This window comes from Danio aesculapii, chromosome 5, assembly GCF_903798145.1.
Source record: "Danio aesculapii chromosome 5, fDanAes4.1, whole genome shotgun sequence".
Taxonomy (NCBI): domain Eukaryota; kingdom Metazoa; phylum Chordata; class Actinopteri; order Cypriniformes; family Danionidae; genus Danio; species Danio aesculapii.
In genome coordinates, this window is record NC_079439.1 from 24,406,156 (window position 1) to 24,421,080 (window position 14,925).

The window sequence follows — 14,925 nt, forward strand, 5'->3', positions numbered from 1 at the left end:
AGATTAGGCGTGTCAAACTCAGTTCTGGAGGGCCAGTGACCTGCAAAGTTTAGTGACGCCTGGGCTAGCTAATCAAGCTCTTACTAGGCTTTCTAGAAACATCTGTGCAGGAGTTTTAAGGCAAGTTGGAGTTAAAATCTGCAGGACACTGGCAATTCAGGACCGAGTTTGGGCACCCCTGCTTTAGATAGTATGTGCCCTGTTGTTGTTTTATGAACATAGAAGAGGACTCTTACAGTTTTTTTTATACAAAATTATTAGCCCTACTATGATTCCCCCCCCCCCCCCCATCATCAATATTTCTTAGTTGATGTTTAACATTTTTAAACAAGTTAACTACATTCTTTTGTTTTTGATATGATCACAGTAAATAACAGTTTTCTAGTAATTTTGAGGGACTCCAACTAAATTTAAAGGCTTACCTATCTTAAGATTAACTAGACGAGGTAGGTTAATCACTATATATATATATATATATATATATATATATATATATATATATATATATATATATATACATATATATATATATATATATATATATATATATATATATATATATATATACATACACAGAGAGAGAGATAGATACAGTTGAAGTCAGAATTATTAGCCCCTCCCCCCATTCATTTTCTTTTTTAAATATTTCTTTGTGTAACAGAGCAAAAAAATTTTCACAGTATGTCTGATAATATTTTTCCTCAGGTGAAAGTCTTATTTGTTTTATTTCAGCTAGACTAAAAGCTGTTTTACATTTTTTGAAACCCATTTTGAGGTCAGAACTATTAGCCCCTTTAAGCTATATAGTTTTTTCAATAGTCTACAGAACAAACCATCATTATACAATAACTTGTCTAACCTGCCTAGTTAACCTAATTAACCCAGTTAAGCCTTTAAATGTCACTTTAAGCTGCATAGAAGTACTGTATTAGTGTTCTAAGTTATTAGAAATGAGTTATTAATATATTATGTTTAGAAATATGTTGAAAAAAATATCTCCGTTATACAGAAATTGGGGAAAAAAATAGGGCGGCTAATAATTCTGATTACAACTGTATATATATATATATATATATATATATATATATATATATATATATATATATATATATATATATATATGAGAGAAAGAGGTTCAGGAGCCAGTTAGGTTAATTAGGCACTTAAACTGGCTATTAATATTGAATTAATTTATATATATTACTATTTATGAATTAGTTATTTAGATTTTTTACAGAAATATATATAGAGCCAGTTACTCTGAGTGATTTATGCCAATGTTGATCTGGGTTCTGCTTTTCATTCTTCCTTTTAAAATGATATTAAACTGTTTTGGTTAAAATTGGTAATAATTTCAATTTTAACAAGTTGTTTATGAGAGACTGGTCATTAAATTTTGAATATTCAAATTTCTGAATGATTAGGTTTTGTCAAATTAGGTTTAACTGAATTCAACAAAAAACCCTGCTTTTAATGCTCACGTCACAAAGAGCATCTCTACCTAATTAGATTAATTAGTGTCAATTAACTGATTGATTCGATGTGAAGGGTTAAGTGGACTTTCCCCACAAAGTTTACCATCGTTTACAGAAGACATTAAAATGGCATTGTTTAACAATAGTTTATATGCAAAATCAGTGCAGTTTTGAATAATTTATTATTATATTTAAGTTTGTCAGAAAGTGTTTAAACACTTGCATCTAATTAGCCTTTTTTATACAATTGCAGAAAAAATTGGTGTCTTTATAACCCTTAAATGTTTTATTCACGTTAAGATTAGTAAGCTATATGTTTTCATCAACAAAACATTTTATTTGAATCGTCAGTATCAAGCCGTAGTTCATAAGACCTCCTCTAAAACATTGCACACAGTAATCCCATGTTGAGGAAACGAAAAGAAGTTACACGTGTGCGCACTAGGTGGCGCAATTTATTTAGTTCTTCTGCGCCGTTACCCTTAGAATTATTAAATTAGTTATTGGGACTATTTGAAGAGTTCAGATGCAAAAACAGTGCCATCTGAAATGTTCTTATTGTATAAGTTGAGTAATTTCTCTTTTATGTCAATTATTATGTTCTTTTCATTGCCTTTAATTTGAAATTAGTGTACATAAATCTAGGAGTCTCGGAAAAATGCTCATTTTAGAAGAAAAATTCAGATGGCGCTTAGAGGTTTTTGCATTTGAACTCTACAATTTTTATTTCATTTTACTAACAATGCATAGACGGTAAAACTGCTATACAAATAATTAAACTTATGGAATAGACTATTTTGATATGTTTTTGCTATACATTGGGTATGTAGCTATACACACATTGAAATGTAGGCCTAAACATTGCTAATATTTAGTTAATAATGGGTTGTGTGAGATATTTCTATCTAAAAGAAAAAGTGAGCCAGTATTGAGGCATAAATGGCAGAAACCCAAATCCACCCTTTCGAAATCTTCATACAATAATAATAATAAATATATAAATAAATAACTAACGCATTAATATTGCAGAAATCGTGAGGAACCCCGATTTGCTCAATTACCTTGTCGTTTGTCAACGTCACACTGAACGAAGCCTTAATTTTGATCGGAGCGCGCCTCGCCTCGAGCTCATGGTCAAACCCGCGCGCGCTCTCCGGGCTGCTGTCCTGCTTTTATCTCTCCACACGATTGCTGGATTATCGTCTTATCTTAACGAGCAATGTTCCCACGGCTCCGCAGAGCCAGCTATCCCGTTATCATCCACTTGTCGTATTTATGGAAGCCTGTTTTTGAGTAATGTGTAGGACTAGTGCGTGTGACACGAGAACGCGCGTGCTTGTAGGCTATACACTCGACCCGTTTATTAAATTGAGCAAACAGTATTCCAGAGTTATCACTGAGGGAATGTTGTTGTTTTTTCTGTCAGCAGCAAACAAATTCAAAGGGACTCACGGAGAGCCGGAGAAGACTGAGCGCTCGCCTAGTTACCTCCTCTCGACCTCCTCAACTTTTCACCTCGCAGCGCGCAGCCGTCGCGCGCGCACTGATGCTGACTGACAAGCGCTGATTATTTGCCCAACAGTTTTGCAGCCTGAGCTTAAATTTTCCGCCTGGAATGTGAGTATATTTAATTTGTCTTGTTGTGCCATATGTTCTCAATTTTAGATTTGAATTTGGGAAGCACTTTGGAGCAAGCAGGTTCACCGTGAAGAAGCAGGAGAGGTGTTTGCGCGGCGTGCTGCTTATGGTGGATTTAGTGGCGTGTCATGATGAGTGTGTGAATGAATAAAGATGTGACGACACAGAAAGACATCACGCTAATGGAAGACAGAGAAGGGATGGAGGGAGAAAAGAGAGGGACAAGGAAAGGGACAGAGCTTGGCAAAGGCGTCTGAGAGGAAATCCAAAATGAAAGCATCGAAAACTATTTCGCAGATATTAGAATAGGCTAAGTATTTGGCTTATTGGATACGTAGCATAATTATAATCAGTGGAGATACATTTTATATCTAGGCTATATCTTGCGGAATTAAGCCAGAAACGAAAAGCCCCTTAAATAATGAGGTGAGGAACAAGAAAACTCGCAGATTTCGACGAAAATATCAAGATAATTATTTGGATCTGTTGAAAAAAAAAATATAGTAAAAAAAATCTAGCAAATAAGAAAAAAAGCGCTCTTGATCTATCCTGAAATTATCGTCGAACGCAAAATCGCTTAAACCGCTTATTTTTTATTAAAGCTAAATAAAACAAATAATTATACATATAATTTACATTTGAATGAATTTAAATGCATGGCTTGTTTTCAGCATTTTTAAAACAATATGAGTTTGGGAGGATTATTATTGTTTTTGGTTCATATCTAAAGATCACCTGGTTGAAACATTCGTGCATTAATTTTTTCAATGCGAATCTTTCAGTCCACCGTAGTTGAACTCAAACGAGAACATGGCGAATTCAGTGTTCGGATCTCTACGGGCATGCTCCGGCGGAGATTCCCCCGCGATGGATTTCGAGAGGGATAAAGATTCAGGACATCACGGACGGAACAAAACCGGCTCTCCGCCACTTCAAACTCAGCTCTCCCAACAGGTCAGCCATATATGTGCAGCCTGCTCGAGTATATGCGAGACAAAAATGATTTTAAAAATATTTGTTTATTATTATTATTATTATTATTATTATTATTATTATTATTATTATTATTATAAGGCCGTCACTGGTTTTCTTGTTGTTTTTTTTAAAGTGGAAATGTTGATATAGCCTATTCACACATTTGCAAGTGAATTGGTAATGTTTACAGTAGTTACAGCAAAGCCATTTTGTGTAACATCACATTCATTAACATAGGTGTGTTTTTGGGATATTTTAATCATTTATGTTGAGCCTATCTACGTTCTACATTAATAATTTTAATAAGGTGACAAAATATGCCAAGTGTATATTAAATGTTTAGCTACTACGCAAATCGTTTTCATTTACTTTTAAATTCGATGCTGTTTTATTTAAAGCAATTATTGTACTGACTAAAGCATTGTTTGTTTAAAAAATGCCGGATAGAAAAAAACACGGTTTATTATTGTAGACAAAATAATAATAATTAAAACGTTTCTTGAAAAATCTAAAGGGAATTCTCTTCTTTTGCCGATCCTTGTCGTGCAGAGTATGGAGGGAATTAAAGTTTATTTGCACGAGAAAGATCTGTGGGCCAAATTTCATGATGTCACTACAGAGATGATCATCACCAAGGCTGGCCGGTGAGTGCCTCGCTTTTTTTTTAAATGTATGAAGATCGAAAAACACATATATGGCATGAACTTTTTTTACTAATTCGTTACTAATTATTCACGGATCAAGACAATCTGTGTAGAAAAAAACAACAACAAAAAATCCCCAGGCAGGCGCAAACGACCCCTGGAGAAATAGGCCGAAATTTTTCATCATATTCAAAAATGCTCGGTGTACCAGGATATTTTTAGTCCACGCCATGCAAATCCATTTCGTTTTTATACTCTTTTGGAGCGCATGTGTCTCACTTTGAATAAAACTAATAATTACAAATGATTTTGATATTTTCAGAGATTCTCATTTGCAAATCTGCATGTACAGTATTTAATAGCATTGCATTATTGAAAAATATCAATTGACAATATATCCAATGACATAAAAACGTTGCAATGCACATGACAATCTACTTTGTATTATTATTATTATTATTATTATTATTATTATTATTATTATTATTATTATTATTATTATTAGTTGTGGTAGTAGTTGTTGTTATGCTATTGATATTATTATAAATGCTGTTGTTGTTTTTATAATTTGACTGTTGTTTTTGAGGTTGTAAAATGAAACCTTAACCTTTTACAGACGCATGTTTCCCAGCTACAAAGTGAAGGTAACAGGCTTAAACCCCAAAGCAAAATACATCTTGCTGATGGACATTGTTTCAGCAGACGAGCATCGATATAAGTTTGCAGATAACAAATGGTAAGAACTGAAATCACTAAATAATATTTATAACATGGATAAAACCAAGGTGCTTATATATTTACTTTACAACCGTGTATATTGAGCATTTTTATTCAAATGTGGAGTAAAAAATGGTAATTGTTCTTATGATTTTATTACATGAATTGTTTTTATGATGTATTGCTATTACATTTATTAGATTAATTGTACAAATACGAATTATCATTGAATCTGTATGAATGAATGCATTTGCAGTGTGTATTTAACAGAATAAAAATGAGAGATCTGAATGTATTATAAATGTGTGCATACTGATGAAAAAATGATTAGAAACTATTAGTGAATTTTGTTTAGAGAGTTGAGGAGCCACACAGAGCAAAAATATGTCTGAGACAGAAGCTTAATTTAGTAACCTGCCCTTTTATCTCAGAATTGAGTAGCAGACAGAAAGTCCTTATCTCTCTGAATGGTGGACCAAGCCACTGATGTGCTAAATCTGTTCTGCAGGTCCATCAGTGGTAAAGCTGAGCCGGCGATTCCAGGCCGCCTGTATGTGCACCCAGACTCCCCGGCTTCAGGAGCTCACTGGATGAGGCAGCTCGTCTCTTTCCAGAAGCTCAAACTCACCAACAACCACCTGGACCCTTTCGGACATGTCAGTGATGATCCAAGTTTAACTGCTTATTTACTGATACCCGATCGGCATGGTCAGAGTTTACAATAAGCTTTCATACACTGTTAAAAAAATATATGTTAATTAACAGTTTCCATATTTTGTTATTGACACGTGTTTTCTGTTTATTTACAGTGGTGAATTGCATTATGGGAATTTGTTTAAACGTTTATTTATGTGCTTTTTGCATTTTTATGAAACTACAACAAAACTATGACAAAATATAGAAGAATAAAATAACAACAATACAATACAATAATAATACATACAAAATACAGTACATAAAAACAATAACCTATTACAGAACAACAGAACACAGAGGGACAAATGCACATGAAAGCAAAATATAATTTAGTTGGTCAGGTAATGCGTAAATAAAACTAATTATAAAGTAATGTTGTTCTTATATTACCAGAAAAAATGCATTATCCTGACTATAGATTTATTGTCAAATAATAGTTTAAGCACATTATTAAAAACATTATAGATCATAAATAGTGAATATCAATTACACTCAATCTTTAATTACTATGTTATTGACAGTTTTATCATTTATCTCCAATTTAGCATTTTTGATATATCTCAACCTCTCCAAAGCAAGCATGTTTACCAGATCTCTACCCCACATACCAAATTTAGGTACACATTCAGTTTTACACATTCTCAAAATGACCATTTTGGCAATTACCAAACCAAATAACATGGCTTGTCTTTCATATTTATTAAACATCTCTAAGTGACTAAATATCCCAAGAACAGCTATAAGTGGACAAAGTTGTTTTTGGAGGGCTTTAGAAAAACATTCAAATATATTTTCCCCAAATTCTTGTAATTTCGGACCATATCAAGTGGGTTAGGGATCCTTCTGCTGTTTTACACAGAGTGGATATTCCTGATGAGAAATCTTATGCAGTTTCTCCTTAGATAAGTATGACCTGTGCAGGGTTTTAAATCAAATTAAATGATGTCTTACGTTAATTCAACATGCATGTATATTCTCACGGCCTTCTTCCCAACTGTCAGAATCTATCTATAACCCTAATTCATTCTTCTTGTCTTACTTAATTTTGATTTCATCTACTGCTCTGTCCACTTTTGATGTTAAAAATGTAACTCAGTTTGACTTTTATTGGCATTTTAGTAGTTTAAGACAAAATATTGTTTAAGAATTAATATATAAAGAACTAAGCTTGTAAAATAACAGAATATGGACTGGCAGTTTATTACCAGGTTTTTGTACTGTAATTTACAGTAAATTTGTAAATAATTTACTGTCTATTTACAAAGATGAACAAATAATGAGCAATGCTAGTACATTATTTTGTTAAATAATTAGACCTTGTACTTGTGCATTATTCAAATCCTAATTCATGTTTGTTAACATTAGTTGATGTACTGTGAGTAAACAATGAACAACTTTATTTCCACTAACTAATGAATACATGAATACACATAATGAATACATATTGTAATAAATGTACTTTGTGTGACAGTAGTAAATTTTGCCTACACAACTAGTTTACCATCCTTAACTCACGCATGAACTGACCCCATACATGCACACACACGGACTGGACTTTATGTAAAACACATCTAATTACATACATCTTGTATACAGTTGAAGTCAGAATTATTAGCCCCTCTTTGAATTTTCTTTTTTAAATATTTCCCAAATGATGTTTAACGGAGTAAGGAAATGTTCACAGTATGTCTGATAATATTTTTTCTTCTGGAGAAAGTCTTATTTGTTTTATTTTACCTAGAATAAAAGCAGTTTTTAATTTCTAAAAAAAAGTTTTAAGGTCAAAATTATTAGCCCCTTTAAGCTATATTGTTTTTCAATAGTCTACAGAACAAACCCATGTTATACAATAACTTGCCTAATTACCCTAACCTGCCTAGTTAACCTAATTAACCTAGTTAAGCCTTTAAATGTCACTTTAAGCTGTATAGAAGTGTCTTGAAAAATATCTAGTCAATATTATTTACTGTCATCATGGCAAAGATAAAATAAATCAGTTATTAGAAATGAGTTATTAAAACTATTATGTTTAGAAATGTGCTAAAAAGATCTCTGCGTTAAACAGAAATTGGGGGTAAAAATAAACAGTGGGGCTAATAATTCAGGGGGACTAATAATTCTGACGTCAACTGTTTATCTCTATATATCACCCCACCCCCTCTCATCTCCTATTTTGCACTATTATTATAATTTTTCATTTACATAGTACATCTTGTATATATCTCTCGTTTTACCTCAGAACAGTTTACTCCACCTCACCCTACCCCCCTCTTATCGCTTGTTTTTGCACTACTGTTTATCGTCTACAGTTATTTCTACTGTAACTTGTTTAGTGTAAATGTACACTGTAAAGCCCAATAAGTGAAGGTAACTCAAACTATTTGAGGAAACCGATTGCAACAAACCATTTAAGTTTAAAAACTAATCTTAATGCGTTCTGTGAACTTAATCCATTTCAGTAAACAAAGCAATTTGAGGACAGTAAAACCCGATAAATGAAGAGATCTCAAACAAACTGAGTACTGTAAATCCCAATAAGTTAGGGCAACTCAATCAGTTTGAGGAAACTGCAAACCATTTGAGTTAAACTAATCTATACACTTAGTGTGAACTTACTCCATTTAAGTTGAAGTAATGAGGTATTTAATTAACTCTCTTTAATGAGTAGAATTAACTTTCAGTAAATTTTGAGTTAACTACACTACTGTTTTACAAGTGAGATGCATTTAGTCTCATCGCACATGTATGTATTACTACTGTAACCATTCAATAAGTAACAATGAATTATGTTTATGAGAAATACACAAACACTAGACTGATAGTTACTTTATTTGTATAAAAGTATCTTGACGATGTTATCAAGACAGTTTAATTAAGTTACTACAATAAGTGGCCATTTAAAAAAATTAACATTTAAAATACACATAATGTTATAATAACATTATGATTAATATAATTGATTAAAAAATCATGTTTGCATCCTAAAATGATTCAATAAAATGAAAAAATCTGAATTTTTAACTTGCAACCATGCGGTTCTTTAAGTTGCCCTGAAAACATTCCCTGCAGTGGCATGATTAAACTCTTCCCATTTTCACTGAACTGAACACATAACCAGTGTGTTGACCCGCAAATATCTTCCTGTCATTTTCTGCAGATCATTTTAAATTCCATGCATAAATACCAGCCGCGTTTGCACATTGTGAAGGCAGACGAGAGGAACAGCTTCGGCTCCAGCAACACCAGTTTCTGCACACACTCCTTTCCAGAGACCACCTTCATTGCTGTGACTTCCTACCAGAACCACACCGTAAGCAGCAACACCCCTATAATCACAAATAAACGCAAGCATGTTCAGAAAGCACCACTGCTCATCTTTAATCCCCTGTTTTTTTAGATCACTCAGCTGAAGATTGAGAATAATCCATTTGCAAAAGGTTTCCGTGGAAATGATGATATTGAATTGCATCGCATGTCCCGTACACCAAGGTGAACACACACACATATTCATATTTATGCATGTGCAACACACAAACATGTTTTATTCAGATCATAACTGTACTGTGAGTTTGTGTTTGCGAGCAGTGATGAATCACTAATGTTCTGTAGTATTTTCATAATGATTTATGTATGTTTTATGTTCCCGCTTGTCATCGTGTGTTGCTTCTGATGCTGTTGTTTAAGATACACCGAGAATATGCTCTGCTTTTAACTAGCAGGCTTTGGGAACAAAAGTCAGAGCTTTGCGTTGCGTGTTGATAGTATTGAATGTGACACACGGGAGAGGGATATTTATAGTGTAACAATATTAAGAGCGGAGCGGCACAACACACTGTCACACAGAGAGGTCACTGAGGGGCTAATGTGTGTGTGTCTGAGTAAATGCGTTTTTGAGAGAGAGAGAGTAAAAAAAACGGAAAAAGAGGAATGAGTCAGATTGGAAAGAGGGTATAGAAAAGATTTTTAGCTACTGTAATTGTCCCTTAGCTTTGAAATTTAATTACAAACGATCAGTACTGTGTAAATGAATACCTTATCCGCCATGCAGAGCCAATGCAAATCACGTGCATGCTTGCTCTCTCTCTTTTAACACCCAGATCTATCAACCCAAGTGGGACTCTTCCACTTAAAGTACTCTGATTCTTTTACATCTTGAATGTGTGCGCTGGATTCTTTTGCTTCATGCAATTTTCCTCAGTTTTTTAAACTTTTCTCAGTGTCTCTGCTGTAGCAATGAGTGAGTCTGATACCAGTTTTGGTGTTTTCACAGTAAGGAGTATCCACTTGTGCCACGCAGCACGGCGAGGCAGCGTGCAGCTCCACCATCTCCTGACTGTCTCTCTCGGTCTGAATATACTGTGACACAAAAACCCAGCCCTGGCTTCAGCTGCTCCGACACATCAGGTACAGAGAGCAAAACAAAGAGTTTGAGTTAGTGTTTAATGACGTATTGATTTTAGGTTAGCTGCATCCCAAATGACACACTATACACTACAGAGCAAACATTTTTGTGTTTTAAAGATGCCTGATGCTGAAGATGCACAAAGGAACTTTGAGAAGTTATGCCACAAATGGGCAATCAGGTTGAGACACAGGGCAAGTAATTAGGGCAATACAAATACAATTACAAATACAATATTGTTGCCCCTTCGAAATTGGAAAGTAGCCAAGCTACATCACTCTGCAGCATTGCTCAATAAGTTACCATGTGTATCATCAGCATAATAGATGTCCAAACGTAGATGTCTTGGCTAAAGCAATGCTAAATTTTTGTCTAAAGCAATGCTAAATTTTGTCTAAAGCAATGCTAAATTTAAATTGAAAATCTAATAGAGGTCTGACAGTAGTGCAGAGATGTACAGGAGTGAATGACTACACAAGTGAAGTCTTTCTAAGCTTTTTGATGACTGTTGTCTATATTTATGGACTATTGTTAGACGTCTATTAGATTTTTCACTGAAGCCTTGTTTTAATTCAATTTTCCAGTCAATTCATGTTTATTTCTATAGCGCTTTTACAATGTACAGTTGAAGTCAGAATTATTAGCCCCCCTGTTTATTTTTTTCCCCAATTTCTGTTTAATGGAGAGAAGATTTTTTTCAACACATTTCTAAACATAATAGTTTTAATAACTCATTTCTATTAACTGATTTATTTTATCTTTGCCATGATGACAGTAAATAATATTTGACTAGATATTTTTCAACACACTTCTATACAGCTTAAAGTAACATTTAAAAGTCTAACTAGGTTAATTAGGTTAACTAGGCAGGTAAGGGTAATTAGGCAAGTTATTGTATAACAATGGTTTGTTCTGTAGACTATTGAAAAAAAATTGCTTAAAGGGGTTAATCATTTTGACCTTTAAATGGCTTTCGAAAAATTAAAAACTGCTTTTATTCTAGCCGAAATAAAACAAATAAGACTTTCTCCAGAAGAAAACTATTACATACTGTGTAAATTTCTTTACTCTGTTAAACATCATTTGGGAAATACTTAAAAAAAAAAATAAATCAAAGGGGGGCTAATAATTCTGACTTCAACTGTATATTGTGTCAAAGCAGCTTAACATAGAAGATCTAGTAAACTGAAACAGTGTCAGTCCAGTTTTCAGAGTTGAAGTTCAGTTTAGTTCAGTTGTGGTTTAATTTTGACTGCTGAAAGTCCAAACACTGTAAAGCAAATCCATTGATGCAAATAGACGTCTGACAGTAGTCCAGAGATATACAGGAGTAAATGACTACACAAGTGAAGCAAAAAAAAAAAAAATGTAAAGCAAATCCATTTATGCACTGCTCCGCAAGTTTGGTCTTAGCCAAAAAGTCTATGTCCTGACGTCTTTTAGATGTCTTTTAAATGCAAAATTGCTTGGTAGGTATGCACTTGTACCTGTATGTTTATACACTTAGCCATGAAGTGTATGAGTTAATGCCGTCCCAAATGGAACAATAATATTTGTTTCTTTAACCAGAATTTAAACCTTTTCTCAGTCAACATTTGACAGTGCCAAATTAGTGAAATAAATCACCAAACTGGCAAATAGTACCTTTCATATGTCTTATTTAATTTGTCATTGGAGGAGGCATAATTGCCTACGTAGGAGAGTTTTGCTTGCACAGTCCAACAAAAAATAATAAAAATAATACATTTTTAACCTTTTTTAATGTTTACAATGCAAATCCATTTAGATCCACTTATTTGATAAACAAAGCAAGTCTCTCATATAATATCTCTACTAAAAGACAGAAAATATAACTTTACACACTGTATTGTAAAGAAATAATATAAACATTTGAATATTAGTCAATAATATTACTGAAATTAATTTAAAAACTGAATAAATATAAATTCACACACATTTACACACACAAAAAAAAGACTCAATGATGGGCTCAAAATCTGCGGATTTCTGCGTGCTCACATTCTGTGTGGGCGTGAGTCAGTGAATCATTTAAAGCCATTAGTCAGGTATATAGCCCTTCCTCATTGTAACTATAGGAAACATTCATGTTTATTAGACATCCATTATTCTGTTTACTGACTGCTTGTTTATGTGACAGTGTTACAGTATTTGACACATCATGGTATGTTGCATGGTGGCTCAGTGGTTAGCATTGTCACCTCACAGCAAGAGTCCTGGCTTAGCCAGTTGCCATTTCTGTTTGGAGTTTGCATGTTCTCCTTGTGTTTGCATGGGTTTTCCTCCGGGTGCTCTGGTGTCCCTCACAGTCCAAACACATGCGCTATAGGTAAATTGAATAAACTAAATTGGACATAGTGTATGAGTGTATATGTGAATGTGAAAGTGTGTATGGGTGTTTCCCAGTGCTGGTTTGCAGCTGGAGGGGCATTCGCTGCTTAAAACATCCGCTGGATAAGTTGGCAGTTCATTCCGCTGTGGCGAACCCTGATGAATAAGAGTCTAAGCCGAAGGAAAATGAATGACTGATATCTTACCCAACAGGCTGAAATATTTTCTACAAAAGCAAATGATATTTAAATGGCAGGAATATGGTCGGGGTCACTACATACAGTATACAACACTGGATTAGAATTTATTCATTTATTCTCCTTTGGCTTAGTCCCTTTATTAATCAGGGGTCGCCACAGCGGAATGAACCACCAACCTATCTAGCATATGTTTTACATAGCAGATGCTCTTCCACCTGCAGCCCAGTACTGGGAAACATCCATACACACTCATTCACACACATACACTACAGCCAATTCAGTTTATTCAATTCACCTATAGCGCATGTCTTTGGACTGGAGGATACTAGAGCACCTGGAGGAAGCCCAAGGGAACAGGGGGAGAACATGCAAACTCCACACAGAAATGCCACCTTGCTGTGAGGCCACAGTGCTAACCACTGAGCCACCATGTTGCCCCTTGGATTTATTTAAAATAAATAATAATAAGTGCCTAATTAGGTAAATAACAGGACCCAATTATCTGTATTGTATTGACAGTTGTTTTTTAATAGAGTGCTGAATTTTAATCACATTTTTGTCTTTTGGGATTTATTGAAATGTCCTTAAAATGATCAATTTCCTGACTGTATACATTCAACAGATTCTGTAGTGTTCATTTACAGTGTAAACTTTACAGTGCTCCTATAAATAGCTCCTAAATGGGTTTTTTCAGCATCTCTCACCTCTCACTTGTTTGTTGTCTAGACTGCTCTACGCAGCATAGAGCACTCTGTAACCTTTTTGGCTTAGTGCATACATCCTATTATTAATTCAAAAAGTATCTGGCAGTCCTCTGAGCAAACAACTACCAAAAAACAAACAACTTCTTTATTTTTTATTTATTTCTTTTTTAAATACATTTTTATTTAGATTTAGGGACAGGAAAGCATGGGGAGCAGAGAGCGGGGAAGGGTCGGCAAAGGACCTCGAGCTGGAACTCGAACTCGGGTGACCGTGAACACCTAGGTGCCATGTGTCGACGCACTAACCACAAGGCTATTGGCGCAGACAAACAAGCAACTTCTTTAAAGCAAAAATGCACTTGTGATTCGCCATGCCTTGCTGTAGTAATAGATGCACCTTGTTTTTTTATCTCTCCGCAGGTGATCAGAGCCTCGCTGAAACTCCTAGCACTCATGACCCAGCTTACCCCCTTTTCAGCTACCAGCTCTCTCCAGATGTGCCCCCCTGCAGTATGGACACCACGCAGCACCAGCCCTGCATGTACGGAGGCTCTCAGGTGGGCATGGAGGAGCTCAGGTGGGCCTCTTATTCAGACAGCACAACTTACCAAAGCTTTTCTTCTGCTAAAGAAATGAGTGGGACTTTTGTTCCCCCCGCTGACCTCTCTCAGGAACTTTATCCTCAGTACACCTGCGAGGTGGGAGTCCAGTCACACTGCATGATGACTGACTTCTCACTTTATGCCTGCAATCGGTCGTTCAGTCAAAACCAGCAGCCAAACAACTGGTGTGGGGGGAGCTGAATGAGTGTGTATGTGTGTGTATGTGGATATGTGTGTGTGTATAAGAGATAAAATACGTCTATTAATAATTGTGGGTAAAAACTGCATCCTGAAATCACAAACATCTGTTTAGCTCCACAGTTTCGATGTTTAAGTCAATCTGGGGTGCGTTTCCGAAAACCATCGTTAGCCAACTAAGGTCGCAAGTTGTGTCGTTACAAAAATAGTTAGTTGATTTGGCGTTTCCCAAATCCATCGTTCCAACGAACATTCGTCGCAAATTTGTACACTTGCAACTACACCTCTGGAGCTGTAGTTAGAAACATAGTTCCTGGCTGTGTTC

The 14,925-nt window shown here is 34.9% G+C and overlaps 1 protein-coding gene across 1 annotated transcript; it reads left to right on the forward strand.

The window, feature by feature from the left end:
• The first annotated feature begins 3,915 nt into the window (after positions 1 to 3,915).
• Positions 3,916 to 14,603, forward strand: tbx5b (T-box transcription factor 5b). Its single transcript, XM_056456887.1, has 8 exons — positions 3,916 to 4,067; positions 4,638 to 4,732; positions 5,349 to 5,468; positions 5,958 to 6,105; positions 9,303 to 9,455; positions 9,543 to 9,634; positions 10,416 to 10,549; positions 14,221 to 14,603. The coding sequence occupies exons 1-8, from the start codon at positions 3,924 to 3,926 to the stop codon at positions 14,601 to 14,603; spliced, it is 1,269 nt and encodes a 422-aa protein (XP_056312862.1). The 5' UTR covers positions 3,916 to 3,923.
• The last annotated feature ends 322 nt before the right edge of the window (positions 14,604 to 14,925 follow it).